The 19,191-nt window shown below is 41.1% G+C and overlaps 1 protein-coding gene across 1 annotated transcript in view; it reads right to left on the bottom strand.

Annotated features, from left to right (window-relative positions):
* The window catches only part of LOC115083294 (dynein heavy chain 5, axonemal-like), a 1,259,434-nt gene that overhangs the window by 1,026,731 nt on the left and 213,512 nt on the right, over positions 1-19,191 (bottom strand). Inside the window, exons 17-18 of the mRNA XM_029587102.1 lie at positions 19,027-19,178; positions 17,986-18,160 (exon numbers count right to left, since the gene is read on the bottom strand). Coding sequence (XP_029442962.1) covers positions 17,986-18,160; positions 19,027-19,178 — 327 coding nt within the window. The remainder of the gene's footprint in view (positions 1-17,985; positions 18,161-19,026; positions 19,179-19,191) is intronic.

Here is a 19,191-nt window from a genome sequence, read left to right as displayed (position 1 = left end):
TCCGGCAAATTGATGCCATGTTCTTACTTTTCCAAAAAATTTTCGCCTGCTGAATGTAACTACGGCATCGGAGACAAAGAACTCCTAGCCATCAAGTTAGCCTTCGAGGAGTGGAGGCAATGGCTGGAGGGGGCTAATCATCCAGTGACAGTGTATACTGACCACAAAAATTTATTGTACTTAGCCCAAGCTCAACGACTAAATTCGCGGCAAGCAAGATGGTCACTCTTCTTCAGTTGTTTCAATTTCATCCTCAAGTTTCGACCAGCGGAGAAGAACGTTCGGGCCGATGCCCTATCTCGTTCTTTTCAGCCGGAGGAAGAGGATGACTCTCCACGAACTATCCTGGATCCTGCTTGTGTTCAACTAAATACCACTTCCATTGGTCCCTCAAATAAAACTGTGGTTCCTAAAAGGCTTCAGGGGAAAGTCTTGTCTTGGGGACACGACTCATTGACTGGGGGCCATGCTGGTAGACTACGAACACTGGATCTTATAAATCGTTTCTATTGGTGGCCTGGTCTTCGACGTGATGTTTCCCTTTACGTGAACTCTTGTCCTACTTGCGCCCTGCAGAAACCGCTTAATGGTCCTCCGAGAGGTTTTCTACAACCGTTACCTGTACCCACGGAACCATGGACACATATCGCCAGACTTCTTGGTGGAACTCCCGCCTTCGCAGGGCAAGACTGTGGTATGGGTCACAGTGGACCGCTTCTCTAAAATGGCTCACTTTGTGCCTTTGCCCAAATTACCTTCCGCCACTGAATTGGCTTCTTTATTCACACACCATTTATTTCGTATACATGGCCTGCCTCAGGACATTGTGTCTGACAGAGGGCCTCAATTCACAGCCAGGTATTGGAAAGCCTTATGTAAACAATTTAAGATCCAGCTGAGTTTCTCTTCCGCTTTCCACCCACAAAGTAATGGGCAAACAGAACGCATGAATCATTCATTAAAGTTGTTCCTACGAGCATTCATTAACCACAAACAAGATAACTGGGTAGAGCTTTTGCCTTGGGCGGAGTTCGCATATAATAATCAGGTACATACGGCGACAGGGAAATCGCCTTTCCAAATTGTGTATGGTAAACAGCTCAAACCACCATTACCTCTACCAGTACCAACCTCCTCACCTGCTGCTCAGTTTTCCGCAGACCAACTAAGTAAACTTTGGTCCTCTATTCAACACCGACTTCAGAAAGTCGCACGCACTGCTAAACGCTACTACGATCGACACCGAAAACCTGCATTCGCTTTTCTCCCTGGCGATCGAGTGTGGCTTAGCACAAAGAACATTCACTTCAGGCAACCATCCAAGAAACTTTCACCCAAGTTCTGTGGTCCCTTCCGCGTAGCTGAAAGGGTAGGGCTGGTCTCTTATCGTTTACGACTCCCAACCACTCTACGCATTCATGATGTCTTTCACGTCTCTCTTTTAAAACCGGTAATTCTTTCCAGATTTCACCCCAGGCCACTCGATGACGGTTCCACCATTTCGGAGGAGGATCCTACATTTCAGGTACGAGAGGTCCTGGATGCTCGTTTCGCCAACAGACGTTGGGAATATTTGCTGGCTTGGGAGGGTTGTGGAGACTAGGACAATATGTGGGAGCCTGCCCGAAACATCTTGGACAAGACTCTTCTGCAGCAATATCATCTGGACCATCCTGACAGGCCAAGTCCTCTGAAGAGGGGGCGTAAAGGAGGGGGTACTGTTGCAGTCCCGGTCGCTAGGCTAGCGACCGGGTCCTTACCTCTCCGCCGCCTCCCTCGGGCTCACCGCGATTTGCCGCTTCTGGGGCCTGTAGGGCCGCATGGCAGCGTCTCTCTCCACGTGGAGACGCTGCCGAAGGCCGACTCTGACTCCTCCCACTGCCAGGGAACGCGCGCGCAGGGGGCTCTTAAAGGTCCAGCACCCGGAAGTGCTGAACCGCTCCGTTCCTGACGTCAGACACCGGCTGGCTATTTAAACCAGCGTCTGACTTCCTTGCTTTGCCTTTGCAACGTGGTCACTCCTTGAGTGGTTAGTTGCCTTGTTTCCAGCTCTGGTTCCTGCTTGTTCCAGCCGTGCCTTGCTTCCAGCTCCGGTTCCTGCTTGATCCAGCCGTGCCTTGCTTCCAGCTCCGGTTCCTGCTTGATCCAGCCATGCCTTGCTTCCAGCTCCGGTTCCTGCTTGGTCCAGCCGTGCCTTGCTTCCAGTTCAGGTTCTGCTTGGTCCTGCCGTGCCTTGGTTCCAGCTCTGGTTCCTGCTTGTTCTGTACGTATCCTGACTCCAGCTCCGGCCTCACGATTCTCCTTGTCTTCAGCCTGCCACGACCCTCGGACTTCCTCACGATTCTCCTTGTCTTCAGCCTGCCACGACCCTCGGACTTCCTCACGATTCTCCTTGTCTTCAGCCAGCCACGATCCTTGGACTTCTTCACGATTCTCCTTGTCTTCAGCCAGCCACAGACCTCGGACTTATTCACGATTCTCCTAAATCCCAGCGACTCGGACCCCTACGGGCTCCTCCTGGGGGGGGTCTCGGGTTTCCAGGGTGAAGACGTCACCAGTCCGCTCCAGCTGAGCTCCGCCTCCCGGCTGATTAACATCTGTGGACATTGTTCATCTCAGCCGGCCCAAGGGTCCACTATTGACTTTCTTCACAACATAACACCTGGCAAGTACCCAAAAACTAAGTTTATCCCATGCTACTGATGCTAGTAATAGCAGTGGCTATTATTATTATTATTATTATTATTATTATTATTAAAGTGCACAATTTAAGGTGAATTTTAAAAGCTTGGCGCATACATCAATTGGGGGATGCATGCTGACTGAATTTTAAAAGCCATCCAGATATGCATATATCTTCCGCTACAAGCACATCTCAAAACTTTTCAAAAAGAGGTGGGGAATAGGCATGGTCTGGGCGTGGTCAAGATATGTGCGTGTAAATACTTACTTGCCTAGGCACATGCCAGGTCCAGTGGTGCATAAGTTTACTTCTGCTAGGGATGAGGTATAAATTAAAAAATTAGAAATATCCATTTCTCATGTTTTAAAGGGTCTAAGATAACTGGGGGGAATGAAGGCTATTAAACTAGTGGGGTTTGAAGGACCTAGCGGTTAACTGGGCAAATTGGTGGACAAACTGGTGTAACTGGCAATAGTGTGGGCACATGTGCTTTTTAAAATTTCCCCACTCGCGGGGTCGAAATGTGATTTATGCACTTAGGTGCGTGCCCACTTAAAACTGGTGCATAATGCACGTGTGCCTGTACGTGCACACGTAATAAAATGGCCACATATCTGGGCACATGCAGATGCATATGCGCCAAAGAGCACCCACAGGACAATTTGAAAGTTACCTTCTTTGGGTGTGCAACTGTGCATGGCTACCCATTGTTATAATTAGGCCCTTAGATGTATAACCAGAAAAACAGCACTTTGATATGCTTCACTGCCAAATGGAGGGAATCAGTAAGTAAGAGAAGATTGCAAAAATGACATACAACCTCATTAATGAAACAAAACCCATCGAGGTGAAAGATATAATATTTTTTTGGCATATACAAACACTTTTTTATTATTACTTGGGCTACTGCAATGGGCAAAAATAGAAATCTAAAACCAGGGCAGCTGCATATGACTTTTACCTACTACATACTCCAGACATATTGGGCCCTTTGTATTAACCATTTTTCCCATATCACAAAATGAGAAAAACTTTTAGGAATTCTGACCCACTGGGCAATTAGTCAAATTAATAGGCTAGTAGGTTTAAAACTACTACGTGCCTGATTTTTCTGTACAGGGCAATTACAAGATAAAATATAGCAAGATATTTTGAGAAATCAGTATTACAGTGACTAAAGAATTTAGGGGGGTCATTTATCAAAGTGCTATATGGTGTTTTTGCATACAAAAAACACCTTTAACGCATGCGAAAACACCTTTACCGCAGGCAAAAATGCCATAATGCATAGTGCAATGCAAATTAGAAAAAGGGGAGGAGTTTGTGGCCAAGTGGGTTGGCTTCATCATTTGTGAAGCCATATTGCACAGCTTTAATGTGTATTTTCACTACACCTTTTTCATTTGTGTAAAGCCATGCGATGGGGCTTTACAGTGCTATTTTAAGCTGCTGGAGATCCAGCCTAGCTATCAGGGCCTTGAGAGAGAGAGAGGGGAGGAAGGAGGGAGAGAGAGAGAGAGAGAGAGAGGGGAGAACCTAACTGTAATGCCCTCACACTAGATAGGCATTTACATCTCTATGGGAGGCCTACTTAGTCACTCGAGGTGAGCTTTAGGTATTAGTGTAGGGGTTAGGGGCCAGTTTGACATTCAAACTGACATGTACAAACATAACAGTGCTCTCTTGTGAAGATTTGTTGACCTTCGGAGTGAGGAAACTCACACAAAGATGAGGTTTGTGCAATGTTCTCTCAACCTAGCTTGATGGACTCTCTACCTGGATAACATCAAGCTAGGTTGAGAGAACATTGCAAAAACCTCATCTTTGTGTGGGTTTTCTCACTCCAAAGAAAATTGAGCCCCGCTCTCCTGCGGTGATAACTAAAGGTCTCTCCCTCAGTTGAGAATTCCTGAGGCGATTTCCGAGATCCCTCCGAGGTGTGCCTTGGTCCAGTAGCTGGTTCCCAGTGGTGACTTTGTGCTTAGGCAGCTGAAAGACAGCGGGTGCAGGAAGCCGAGCATGGTGGTGACAATCAAAGACCTCTCCCCCCCACAGTCGGAGACAGTCTCTGTACTCAGCCAGTAAGTGCTGAGCCCAGGTTAGTGTTAAAAAAAAAAATGGAAGAAGATATACCTTCTGATTCAGAGACAATTAGAGGGATTTTCGTTAGAATTCCCCCCCCCTCCCCGGTCTCCGTGCTCAGCGTGCCGTACTGATGTCATTCCCACTCCCATTGGGTAAGGGGAATAGGGCTTCTGAGCAGGTTGAGCAGCCCCAGTGGGCTAGGCCTTGCTGTAAGTTTGGTCGGCACTAGATAAGCTCAAGGATGCAGAGGAATATCATCTCGTCTGACATTTGGATGTCCAGAGACTCCTAGTGCGGTATCTGAAGTCTCAGAAATGGTCCTGTTTGTCCTTCACGATAGAAGGAAGGGGGGCGAACCAGCTTTGTGGGCTACCATAGCTTGCTGGATTAAGGAGGTGATTGTGTGAGCATATGTAGATGCTGGAAGCCACTAGGGCTCAGGCAGTCTCATGTGCAGAAGTTAGACTATCTTCAGAGCGGCGACGTGGTCCTCCTTGCACACCTTCTCCATGTTTTATTGCCTGGACGTACAGGACCAAAAGGTTGCAGCCATTGCATGGGCGGTGTTGACTGGACCACCCATTGTACATCCCATTGGTCCTTTGTCCATTTGGCTACACGCTAGGAAATGGAGAAATTACTTACCTGATAATTTCATTTTCCTTAGTGTAGACAGATGGACTCAGCATCCCATCTTCGGCTGCCCAAGGACAGTGCCATGGGTTCTTCCATGGAGAGGGCCTGGAATCCAAGGGATTACAGTAAGGGTTCATCTAGTCCCTAAATTAGGGTACCTATATTCTTACTGGAGTTCAGTGTTCATGGTCGGTTGACTACAGTTTCAGTTATCCATTTTTAATTATATTTTTAATCAAGTCATTTCACTAGTATGTCCACAGTGGCTTTTGAAGAGAATACTGGAGGGCTGAGGTCACAGCAGGGATATATATACTGTGACGTCAGCTTTACAGCCTTACTCAGTCTCCATCTGCTGACAGTGGAGCATAACCCATTGGTCCTGAATCCATCTGTCTACACTAAGGAAAACAAAATTATCAGGTAAGTAATTTCTCCATTATTAGATTTATATACTGCTATTCTGTTAGACAATCATAACGGTTTACAATTGCAAACAATTAAAAACTATCTAATCATTTTTGTTATAAGTAAAATAATAAATAAAGACAGTTTGAAATAAGTTAATATAGAATACAATTACATAATAATAAATATAATAGAATTAAAACAAATAAAAGTATAAGAAGCAAATAAAAGCAAAATAATATAAAATAAAATAAAGAATAAGAAATAAAATAAAATAAGAATAGAATAAGTCACAACCTTTTATTTGCATTAATGTTGTGAAATCATTGAACTATCATATGCTGCTTAAGTAACCATGTTTTAAGATCTTTTTTAAAAGGTGTGAAATCTCTTTGTAATCTTGGATCAATCGACAAAGTGTTCCATAATTTTGGGCCTGCTACAGATAATGTTCTATCTCTAACCTCATTCAAATGTGTTGATTTAATTGATGGAATATTTAATAAACCCTTTGTTTCATGATCTCAAATTTCATTGTGGAATATAAAGATAAAGGGATGCATTTAACCATTCAGTATTGTCCTTATTAATAGATTTATGAAATAAACATAGAATTTTAAACTGAATCTGAAATTTAACTGGTAGCCAGTGTAGGGAAATTAATATTGGTGTAATATGGGTAAATTTACTGCCTCCCACCAGTACCCTAGCAGTGTTTTGTAATAGTTGTAGAGGTCTAATAGAGTTTAAAGGTATCCCAAAAAGTAATGCATTACAATAGTCCAAGCTAGAAAAGATCATAGTTTGAAGAACAGTACCAAAATCGTCATGCAGAAGTAAAGGCTATAAAGCTTGTTATAACCCTCTCTGATTTTGGTACCGATATGTTTCTTCATATTCAGTTCTCCATCAATGATCACTGCCAGGTCATGGATATGGGCGGTCAGCTCAATATTCATATTGTCAGTCTTTAAATAAATTGGCATGCTGAGAAGTAATTTGCTATTTAGCAGTATAATTTCAGTTTTTTGATTATTCAATACTATTTTCATTGCTCTGAGGTTGCTGGCAAAAAAAAGAAAGGGGTCTGCGTTCAGTGGGTGCATGTGTATGAATGGGAGTCTGTCTGGGGGTATATGTGTGTGAACACATGGATGCCTGCCTGAGGGTGTGCCTGTGTATAAGAATGAATGGGTGTCTTCCTGAGTTCTCTCTGTTCGAGAATAGGTGCCTGCAGGTGTGTCTGTGTGTATGTGTGTGTGAGAATGAATTGGTGCCTGCCTGGGAGTGGGGAAAGAGCAGTGTGAGAATGAATGGGAGTCTGCCTGGGGGACAGTATGCGTTTGTGTGTGTGCGTGTGTGTGTCTCTTTGTGTGTGAGCCTGCCTGGGGTCTCTGTGTGTGTGTGTGTGTGTGTGTGTGTGTGTGTGAGAGAGAGAATGACTGGGAGATTGCCTGGGTATCTGTGTTTGTGTGTATGTGAGGGAGCCAGTGAGAATGAGAGCATGTGTATGAGAGAATCCAGGGGAGTAAGAGTTTGTTGGGGGGAGGGGGTCTTAGAGCCTGAGAGTGTGTCAGTTTCTGTGTGAGAGAGAGAGAGGTTGTGGGTGTGTATAAGAGTATGTATGTGTGTGTATGTGACAGTGTATGTGTAAGAGAGAATGGATATGTGAGCATGTGAGAGAGAGAGAGGATAAAGCTTGTGCGCTCCCCTAACTTCCAAATCCTCAACAATCTCAGTGTGAATGGAAATCAAGAGTTATGGACAGCAGGGGCTTTTTTAAATCCTTATTAGTTTTAATTATTGGGTGTTATTTGATATATGTGCTGTTTTGAAATATTTTATTGGTGCTTGGGAAATTTAAAAAAAAATGTATATGATTTAAATTAATAGAAATTTTCTATTTATCAGTAGTTTTAAAATATTCTTTTGCTAGTATGGTTTTAATATTATAATGAGTGGAGGAGTAGCCTAGTGGTTAGAGCAGCGAACTACAAACCAGGAAACCAGCGTTCAAGACCCACAGGAGCTCCTTGTGATCTTGGGCAAGTCATTTTACCCTCCATTGCCTCAGGAACAAACTTAGGCCTGGATTCACCCTCCATTGCCTCAGGTACAAACTTAGGCCTGGATTCACCATTCTACAGCAGAATGGTGAATCCAACGAAAACAGGGGGCGGGCCTGCGAAAGCCGGCAACCTTCGCACCACTGCGGTGCGCCGGCTGTCGGCTTTCGCACCGAATAGCAATACCATAAAAAGTGACGTTATACGGCGTGCTACTGGCGATGCTAACGTGTCTTACCATATCGCCGCCAGCGAAGACATCGCAGCGTCTGCCTCCTCGCTGCCCTGACTCCTCCCCTCGCCGCCCCAACTCCGCCCCCGGCAAGTTATCGCACGCGAAAAGGGACATTTTGTGTGTGATAGCCGCTTATCGCGTAAGCGGTTGGAAAATGACCCCCCCTTAGATTGTAAGCCCTCTGTGGATGGAAACCTGAATGTAATCTGCTTTGAAGTGCTGGGAAAAAAAAGTGCAAAAAGCAGAATAAATAAATAAAATAATTGAGGCTTTTATGTTTCTTGATTTTATTTGTTTTAGGAGGCATGGTGGTTCTGTTTTTCCATTGTTACACACAGTATCTGGCTTCTTGGGGATTCCATTTCAATTTTTGTCTGCATATTGATGCTTCTAATTTGTGATCCTTTATTCTGTATTTGGTGAGGGTCTGTCTCTTCTCTGTGCGTGTGACCATGACGAGAGATTCTGCTAGCATGTAGTGTTTGTGTAGGGATAAAAATTCAATGTGTGCATGTGTATGAATGGGAGTCTGCCTGGGGGTGTATGTGTGTGTGAACGCATGGGTGCCTGCCTGAGGGTGTGTCTGTGTGTAAGCATGAATGGGTAGTTAAATCACAAGCAGATTGTGATAAATTGCAGGAAGACCTTGTGAGACTGGAAAATTGGGCATCCAAATGGCAGATGAAATTTAATGTGGATAAGTGCAAAGTGATGCATAGAGGGAAAAATAACCCATGCTATAGTTACACAATGTTAGATTCCATATTAGGAGCTACCACCCAAGAAAGAGATCTAGGCGTTATAGTGGAGTAACACAATTGAAATCGTCGGTTCAGTGTGCTGCGGCAGTCCAAAAAAGCAAACAGAATGTTGGGCATTATTAGAAGGGAATGGTGAATAAAAACGGAAAATGTCATAATGCCCTCTGTATCGCTCCATGGTAAAACCACACCTTGAATACTGTGTACAATTCTGGTCGCCGAAACTAAAAAAAGATATAGTTGCAATGGAGAAGGTACAGAGAAGGGCGACCAAAATGATAAAACAGGATGGAAAACATCTCCCCTATGAGGAAAGACTAAAGAGGTTAGGACTGTTCCAGCATGGATAAGAGACAGCTGAGGGGGGATATGAAAGAGATTTTAAAATGAGAGGTCTAGAACGGGTAGATGTGAATTGGTTTATTTACTCTTTCAGATAATAGAAGGTCTAGGGGGCACTCCATGAAGTTAGCATGTGGCACATTTAAAACTAATCAAAGAAATTCTTTTTCACTCAACTTCACATTAAACTCTGGAATTTGTTGCCAGGGGATGTGGTTAGTGCAGTTAGTGTAGCTGGTTTTAAAAAAAGGATTGGATAAGTGCTTGGAGGAGAAGTCCATTACCTGCTATAATTAAGTTGACTTAGGAAATAGTCACTGCTATTACTAGCAACAGTAACATGGGATAGACCTTAGTTTTGGGGTACTTGCCAGGTTCTTATGGCCTGGATTGGCCACTGTTGGAAACAGGATGCTGGGCTTGATGGACCCTATAGTCTGACCCAGTATGGCATGTTCTTATATTCTAATCTAAGCAATCAAGTTTGTTTTGTTACCCTCAGTAGGGTTGTATTGGGTATTCTGGGACCCAGTGTAATATTCACCTAAGCTTTTTCACAGATTAGGGTTATTGTTGTTTGAGTCCTTGGTGTTACTATGTTATGTTATGATAGGTAGGTTTGCTGTATTGGAATTTGGCAATATCTTTTTTTGTGGGATTTTGTGTTAGTTCACCACCTGTCTGGCAGTGGAATGGTGTTTGTGGCTGCTATTACTGATGTGAGATGACACCAGAATTTGAAAATATCTTTTTGTATGATGAGCTGTAAGTGAAACATCCAAGCTCCATTGCTGGGTGAATTTCTGATGATGCACAGAGTGTTACAGAACTGGAGGTGCAGATTTATATTGACATTGTTTTCGTTCCTGTATACATTCCATAATTCACTCTCATAGCTATACAGAATTAGTTGAATGAAAGCAGGGACCATGTTATGGAGGTCAGTGTGATGAGGAAATGTCATTTTGGCTTCCCCCTGCCCCAAATTCTTCTCTCTAGAGATGCTACTAATTTTCTGTGGCTTTAAGCATTAGTACAAGAAGGATTTTGGGGGCGCTGGAGATGCACACAAATGTATTGGCCCCCTGGTGCCGGAGATCCTTGGTACGCAACTGACTGTACGTTGTCTGCATACATGTAATAGTTGATGCCTAGCCCAGCTAGTAATTTACACAAAAGCAACATGTATATATTAAAAAGGGTAGCTGATAAGGCTGATCCCTGTGGAATGCCCAATTCCATATTTATTTTGTCTGAGATTGAATCGCCAATTCTAAGCTGATAGGTTTGATCTTTTAAGTAAGAGGTAAACCACTTTAGAATTTTACCTCCAAACCCAATTTCAGCTAACCTATCGAGTAGGGTGACATGATCAACCACGTCAAAGGCCACAGACAAATCTAGCAATATTAGTAAGATTGTCCAGAGTCAAAGCCTCTCAGGACAATGTCTATCAAAGATAAAAGCAAGGTCTCAGTGCTGACATTTTTTCTGGGAAGAGAATAAGATTTTCTTTGCTAATAAGGGCAGATTTGAAATAGGTCTATAAGTTCCGAGGATTTTCAGATCACCATTTTAATTCTTTAAATGTTGGTCTAATAGCTGCACATTTCAAAATTGCAGGTAAATCCCTTCATCAAGTGAAAGATTAACTATTTTTGAGATACATGGAGTAACTAAATTACTAAGAGATTTCAGGGCTTTTACTGAAGTAGAGTCTAAGCAGCTGGATTAATTTTCTTTAAGATAGATTCAATTTCTAAAGACGATGGATTATCAAACTTTCTCCAGGGAGATACTTCCAGTAATTGCATGACTATAGTTTAATTCATATTTGTAGAGAAAGAATTATATAACTTTTGAATTTTAGCTTTGAAAAAATGCTAACTTATTACCTGTATCATTAGAGTTATCCAGCATTTCCTCTTCAGACTTAGAACATGTTAGCTTTTTTAACCATAGTAATAAGTGCCTTGGGATTAAACTTCAAATCGTGAATTTTTTTTAATAACATTTGTGTTTCGTATTATCTATCAATTTTCTATATTTGCGCAACAAAGCTCTATAAATTCCTACATTATTATCTGAAGGATTCTTTCTCCATGATCTTTCTTTCTGCCTTAATTTTCTTTTGAGTTCCCTTATTTCTTGTGTGTACCAGGGAGTATTGGGTCTATTATCCTTCAATGTTTTTATTATAGCTGGGTTAATATCATAAGCTATATTTGTGGTAACATTAAACCAAGAAGAGACTGCAATATCGATGGAATCATATTCCATCTTGTACAAGGCTTGTGGCAATTTATCTACCAGGTCTTCTATTAAAAAAGGCTTGCGATAGGAAAAAGAATGTAGATTTATTTTATTAGAAAAGGATTTATTAGTATATGGGATTGCAGCATAAATTAATTTATGATCAGACCAAGGTATTGGCTTTATAACTGGTGCAGGCTGGCTGATAACATCGTTATTTACAAAAATCAAATCTAGGGTACACCCTGCTTTATGTGTGGGATCCTGTATGATTTGTGACCATCCTGGGGCTGAAAGTGTGTCAAGAAATATTTTACATGCCAGAGACCTTGGGCAAATATTTACATGAAAATTGAAATCAACAAGAATAATACCCGGTACATCATTAGAAAAAGTATTGGCTAATAGCTCAATCAAGGGAAAACTATTATGTTACAGTAAGCCTGGAGAACAGTATCCTACACAAACCTGTAAGTGTTTTGATTTAAATAAAGCTACTTCAAAAGATGGTGTAATAGAAAATTGAATTTGCATCAGGTTTAAAGTTTTTTGCCACCACCTTTCCAGTCTTTTCGGGGATTCAAATAAACCGTATAAAGTTGTTGAGAAAGTTGATTAATTAAAACCGAATCTGATCCCTTAAGCCATGTTTCAGTAATACAACACAATGTGGGAGCATATTCATCTAGTAAGTCTGTAATAACTGGAAGCTTTATAGCTACGGATTGTGCATCAATAATACAGTTAAAAGAAAACAGGAAGTTAGTAAAGAAATTTTGATAACTGGAATATGCATGATGTCACTTGGCCTCCTTAGGTTAAAGATATATGAACCGTTAGCATACTTTCCCTGATTCATGACTACATCAATTTGATTAGGTAAAGAATCATAAGGAGGAAACTAACATACCATAATTAATTATCAGCGCAAAATATCAGCACAAAGTTGCCAATGACCATCATATTTGGGCAAAATGTGTTAAATGGATACACATTGTTCAGTGTGCTATGCACATCCAATTGTTGCCACAATGTTTAATCATCGGTCATTTTTAAATTTTAAAGTGATGCAATATTAAAGTACTTGTGAGTAATAGTAAAGTATTTTCCCCGTGATAAAGTATTTTCCACAAATTTCTTCCACAATATTATTAATAAGGATATCTTTACTTAGCGTTTTTTTGCAGTCTAAACTTGACATCAGTTTGTTAGGCTTACAACACTATACAAGCTAAGTCAAGATATCATTATTAATAATATTGTGGAAGAAATTTGTGGAAAATACTTTATCACATGGAAAATACTTTACTATTACTCACAAGTACTTTAATATTGCATCACTTTAAAATTTAAAAATGACCAATGATTAAACATTGTGGCAACAATTGGATGTGTATAGCACACTGAACAATGTGTATCCGTTTAACACATTTTGCCCAAATATGATGGTCATTGGCAACTTTGTGCTGATATTTTGCGCTGATAATTAATTATGGTATGTTAGTTTCCTCCTTAAGATTCTACTTCTGCTACTACCATTACGAGAATACTGATAAAGAGTGACACTATTTTTATTTGTGATATTGTTAGGTAAGGAATCAGACATATTGAAATTTTACAAGCAGGCCACGATTGTGCACAAAGGATACCTTCTCAATCCAAGGTGGTGGCCTGGATAGCAAACTGGTTGAAGGACAGAAGACAATGTGTGATGGTAAATGGAACTTACTTGGAAGAGAGTGGTGATGAGCGGAGTGCCGCAAGGGTCGGTGTTGGGACCGGTCCTGTTCAATATCTTTGTGAGCGACATCGCGGACGGGATAGAAAGTAAGGTTTGTCTATTTGCAGATGATACTAAGATCTGCAACTGAGTGGACACGCCGGAAGGAGTGGAGAGAATGAGAAGGGATTTAAGGAAGCTAGAAGACTGGTCGAAGATATGGCAGCTGAGATTCAATGCCAAGAAGTGCAGAGTTATGTATATGGGGTGTGGAAATCCAAAAGAAATGTATTCAATGGGGGGTGAAGGGCTGATGTGCACGGAGCAGGAGAGAGACCTTGGGTGATAGTGTCTCACGATCTGAAGACGGCGAAACAATGTGACAAGGCGATAGCTAAAGCCAGAAGAATGCTGGGCTGCATAGAGAGAGGAAAATCGAGTAAGAAAAGGGAAGTGATTATCCCCTTGTACAGGTCCTTGGTGAGGCGTCACCTAGAGTACTGTGCGCAGTTCTGGAGACCGTATCTCTGAAGGGACAGAGACAGGATGGAGGCGGTCCAGAGAAGGGCAACCAAAAAGGTCGATGGTCTTCATCAAATGACTTATGAGGAGAGATTGAAGAATCTAAATATATAAACCCTGGAGGAAAGGAGGAGCAGGGGTGATATGATACAGACTTTCAGATACTTGAAAGGTTTTAATGATCCAAAGTCAACGACAAACCTTTTCTGTTGGAAAAAAAATCAGCAGAACCAGGGGTCATGATTTAAATCTCCAGGGAGGAAGACTCAGAACCAATGTCAGGAAGTATTTCTTCATGGAAATGGTGGTGGATGCCTGGAACGTCCTTCCGGAGGAAGTGGTGAAGACCAAAACTGTAAAGGATTTCAAAGGGGCGTGGGATAAACACTGTGGATCCATAAAATCTAGAGGATGTGATGAAGAGAAGAGGCATGGGGGTGGCTTGCAGGAATGATGGCTACTACCTGGAGATTAATGCCCTTATTCAATAAACATACAGTTAAAGCGACTCCAACATTGCTCTATGCTTCAACAGCAAGAGGAAATGTGGGAAAAAGGATTTGCATTCACGAATAAGCATGGGAGTACCTTGCTTGTTGTGGTTGTTACTACCCCAAACCAAATAAGCCTGATACTTCACTTTCAATGCATATCCAGCATAGTTCTCTGCTTCAATAACAGGAGGGAATGAAGATGAGAGGATTTACATTCACACAACTACCAACAAGGACTGAATTGCATAGTCTGGGTAAACAAATAAGTGTGGGAGTAGCTTGATTGTTACGGCGGTTACTACCCCGAACCAATTAAGCCTGATACTTCACTTTGCATACATATACAGCGCAGCTCACTGCTTCAACGGCAGGGGGAATGAAGAAAAGAGGATTTATATTCAGACAACAACCAACAAGGACTAAATTGCATAGGCTGGGGTAAACAAGCATGGGAGTAGCTTGCTTATTGCAGCAGTTACTACCCCTAACCAATTAGGCTTGATACTTCACTTTGATACAGCTTCAGCACTGCTCTCTACATCAATGGCAGGGGTGGGTGGAATGAAATTAGAACCAAAAAGTTACCAATAAAGGCCCTGACCTCAGCATTCAGAGTAATAGATTGGCCACTTTGGATTGGCCACTGTTGGAAACAGGATGCTGGGCTTGATGGACCTTTGGTCTGACCCAGTATGGCATGTTCTTATGTATGAGAAAAATAAGTGTGAAAGCTTGCTGGGCAGACTAGATGGGCCATTTGGTCTTTTTCTGCCATCATTAATATAATGTCCAGGATCAACATGAGGGGGTGCACAAAGTGGCCTGCTCCTTGTGTGTGCCCCTTCAGCATGTTGCACCTCTGGCATGACCGAAGTGCCTATGCACCCATTCCCACTGATGATGTCAAGGGGAGGGATTAGTGTCCCGCTGGTTCCCGGTTGAATTGGCGCTGGCGCTTATACTTTTATTAACTACATAGTAAACAGCATAAGTACTAGTAAATTAGATGCAAAGCTTTGATGAGGAAGGTAAAGACAGAATTTGAAAAGAAGCTTGCTGAGGAAGCAAAAACTCATAATAAAACCTTTTCCAGGTTCATTTGAAGCAAAAAACCTACGAGGGAGTCAGTTGGATCATTTGATGATCGAAAGGTAAAAGAGGCATTAAGGGAAGACAAGGCCACAGTGGAAAAATTGAATAAATACTTTGCTTCGGTCTTTACCAATGAAGATGTAAGGCAGATACCCATACCAGAAGTGATATTTAAGGGTCATGTTTCAGAGAAAATGAAACAAATCTCAATGAACCTGAAAGATATACTAGGGCAAAACGACAAATTAAAGAGTAGCAAATCATCAGGTGGTAATCATCCCAGAGTATAGAAAGAACTGAAAAAATGAAATTACAGACCTACTGATGGTAATCTGTAAACTATTATTAAAATCAGCTACAGTACCTGAAGACCAGAGAGTGGCAATATAGCGCCGGTTTTTAACAGGGTTAAAAAACAGTTCCTGGGGTGATCTGGAAACTACAGACTGGTGAGTCTGTAGTTTCCATTGCCAAGAAAAAATGATTGAAAGTATTCTAAAGGACAAAATTACTGAACAAATTGATAGACAGTTTAATGGGACAAAGTCAACATGGATTTAGTCAAGGGAAGTCTTGCCTCTCCAATTTGCTACATTTTATTGAAGACATGAATAAACATGTAGATAAAGGTGAACCAGTTGATATAGTGTATCTGAATTTTCAGAAAGCGTTCGACAAAGTACCTCATGACTCTTAAGGAAATTAAAAAGTTATGGGATAGGAGGCAATGTTATGTTGTGGATTGAGAACTGGTTAAAAGAAAGAAAACAGAAACTAGAGTTAAATGGTCAATTTTCTCAATGGTGAAAAGTTAATAGTGGCATATCCCAGGGATCTGACTAGAACCACTGATTTTTAACAGATTCATAAATAACCTAGATACGGGAACAACGAGTGAGGTGATCAGATTTACTGAGAATAAAGTTGTTAAATCACAAGAAGATTGTGAGACATCTTTGCAAAGACTGGGAGACTGGGCATCCAAAGGGCAGATGACATTTAATGTGGACAAGTGCAAAGTGATGCATGTAGGGAAAAGCAACCCAAATTATAGCTACAAGGTTCCAGGTTCCATTTTGGGAGTCACTACCCAGGAAAAGGATCTAGGTATCATTGTGGATATACTGAAATCCTTGCTCAGTGTGCAGACATGGCCAAGAAAGCAAATAGAATGCTAGGTATTATTAGGAAAGGAATAGAGAATGAAACAAAGAATATCGTAATACCTCTGTTTTGCTCCATGATGCGACCACACCTTGAGTTTTGTGTACTGTTTTGGTCACTACATCTCCAAAACATTGAAGCAAAATTAGAAAAGGTACAGAGAAGGATGACCAAAATGATAAAGGGGAGGAGCAATTCCCCTATAAGGAAAGTCTAAAGAGGTTAGGGTTCTTCAGTTTGGAGAAGAGATGTCTGAGGGGAGATATGATACAGAATGGAATGGGTAAACGTGAAATGGCTGTTTATTCTTTCAAAAAGTGCAAAGACTAGGGGACATTCAATGAAGTTACTAGGTGATAAATTTAAGACAAATAGGATAAAATATTTTTTACTCAATGCATAATTAAACTCTGGAATTAATTGCTGGAAGATGTGCTGAAAGCTGTTAGTGTAGCTGGGTTTAAAAAAGGTTTAGACAAGATCCTGAGGAAAAAAGTACATAAACCATTAAGATGCACTTGGGAAAATCCATTGCTTAGCCCTGGGATAAGCAGCTTAGAATCTATCAACCTTTTGGGATCTGCCAGGTACTTGTGACTTGGATTGGCCACTGCTGGAAATAGGATACTGAGCTTGAAGGACCTTTGGTCTGACCCAGTATCGCAAATCTTATGTTTTTAAATGTAAAATAATTTTAAGATGATATTTTCAGGTGTTGGCATCACTGAATGGTGCACATCCTGTACTATCTAACAATTTCAACTCCTAAAAAAAAGAAAGCACTGAGTCACACAATAATAATTTTTTTTAAGCAATACTGCACTTCAATCTGATGTGATGTGAATGTGATGTGAAGGTTTACTCTTTACGGTGAGTTAACAAATACATCAACAAACTATGGGGGTTATTTTTCAAAGCATTATTGCGTGTGTTAGGGCCTTATCTCACGCAATAAGGCCATATTGCACAAAAAAGGGCCTTTTCGCATGCCATATAATGCAAATTAGGGGTATGGCAGGAGTCGGGGTGGGGAGGGGAAGGAGTCGGCTGCGGAACCGCTGCTGGTGATAATGTGAAGAACATTATTGCAAGCAGTAGCGCGGCGAATAGCTACACTTTTTATGGTGACGCTATTCACTGCGAAAAGCTGCAAGCCGGCCCCACCACAGCCAGAGAATTGCACTGCCGTGGTGCGACAGCAGCAGCCTTTCACAGGCCCGCCCCCCCCCCCCCCTGCCCCTCTGCCCCTTCTTCGCGGGATTCATCATTCCGCAAGGAATGATGAATCCTGGCCTATGATGGTAGAGAATTTTTCTGCCAAAGTTTCAAACCATTTAGTACTATCATTCAATGAAGACCATCCATCCTCACCCCCATCCCACCAATGCTGAAAACAAAGAAATTGTTCAATTAAGCAATTTGTTGTAGTTTTAAAAACTAATAGCGTTATTGAAATTGCAGAATTTTTAACTAGGGGGTGATAGTAACGTACAGAGATAAATTTTCAGCAGCAGATGCAATCACTTTCTCTGCTCCTCCAGAAAAGCTGATATATCAATGGGTTCGTCTTCTGGCAGGGCTACCAGCATCATGCCCGACATGTCCTGAAGTGTTCTTTCAATCCGACATTCCAGCGTATCCGTGGCCACCTTTACTCTCTGCTGCATTTCTCTTAGAATTCTATAAACATCCTCAATGACTGGGTAAAACAGAAGAGAATGTAAGAAAAACACAAAACTCTGTGTAGCTATGTTAGTCATATTCAAAACAAAATAGCTCACAGTTCTATGCCCCAAATTATGGAACTCGTTACCCAAGGAACTTAAATTACAAAAGGACATGAAACACTTTTAAAAAAAAGCTGAAAACGTTACTATTCAAAAATGCTTATGAACTAGTGGCAGAGAAATGATTATTATGTTTGTTGGATCCTCCACTAAGCTGTTTCCTTGCTTAAAGTTGTAACACCTGGTTTCATTTGATATTTGTTTTACCCTTGTTTTTACTCTAATTTTATTTATTTTATTTTAATTGCCAGGTTGTTTTAAGTTTTTTTTATTTTTTATTTTTATTTTATTATTTACAAAGTAATGCACTGTTTATATTTTGAATAATTTTTAACCCTGTTTTTTATGATGTATTGTTTGTATTCCTTTTATCTATTTATGACTAATTGTAAACTGTCTAGATTGTCCACAGATTGGTGGCATATTAAATAAATAAATAAATAAATGTGCCAATTATGGTTTGCTAAGAAGTTTAAACTGGAAAGCTTTAGATGTACAAAACCAGTATATTTCTCAAAGATTTAATCATTAAGAACTGCCAAGTTGGCAAGATGAAATATCAGCAGACTTCATTTATTATCATTTGGAAGTTGGCCTCAAATGAGGGTAGTGGTGGCTATGAGCACTTCTTTGGGCATCTGCAATATAGTTTATCATCAATGCAATAGATATAAGGAGAATCCAACTGTCACAAATTTGTACATACAAATCATGATTTGGGGACCAGTTTTTCATGGTCTTTCTATTTTCCATTAAAGAGATAATGGAAGGGTCTTACATGTCTCAATGTTTAAAGAAGTCCATGACAGCTGTGTTAGTCCTGGAATAAGGGCATCCTCAATTTCTCCAATGAATGGTTTGATCAATGGTTTCAGCATGGCAGGGATGCTGTTCTCAAATATCTGATAGTCACATAACATATCCTGAATTCTGAAAAATAAAT

Source organism: Rhinatrema bivittatum, chromosome 2 (assembly GCF_901001135.1).
Source record: "Rhinatrema bivittatum chromosome 2, aRhiBiv1.1, whole genome shotgun sequence".
Taxonomy (NCBI): Eukaryota; Metazoa; Chordata; class Amphibia; order Gymnophiona; family Rhinatrematidae; genus Rhinatrema; species Rhinatrema bivittatum.
This window is presented reverse-complemented; position numbering and strand designations above follow the sequence as displayed.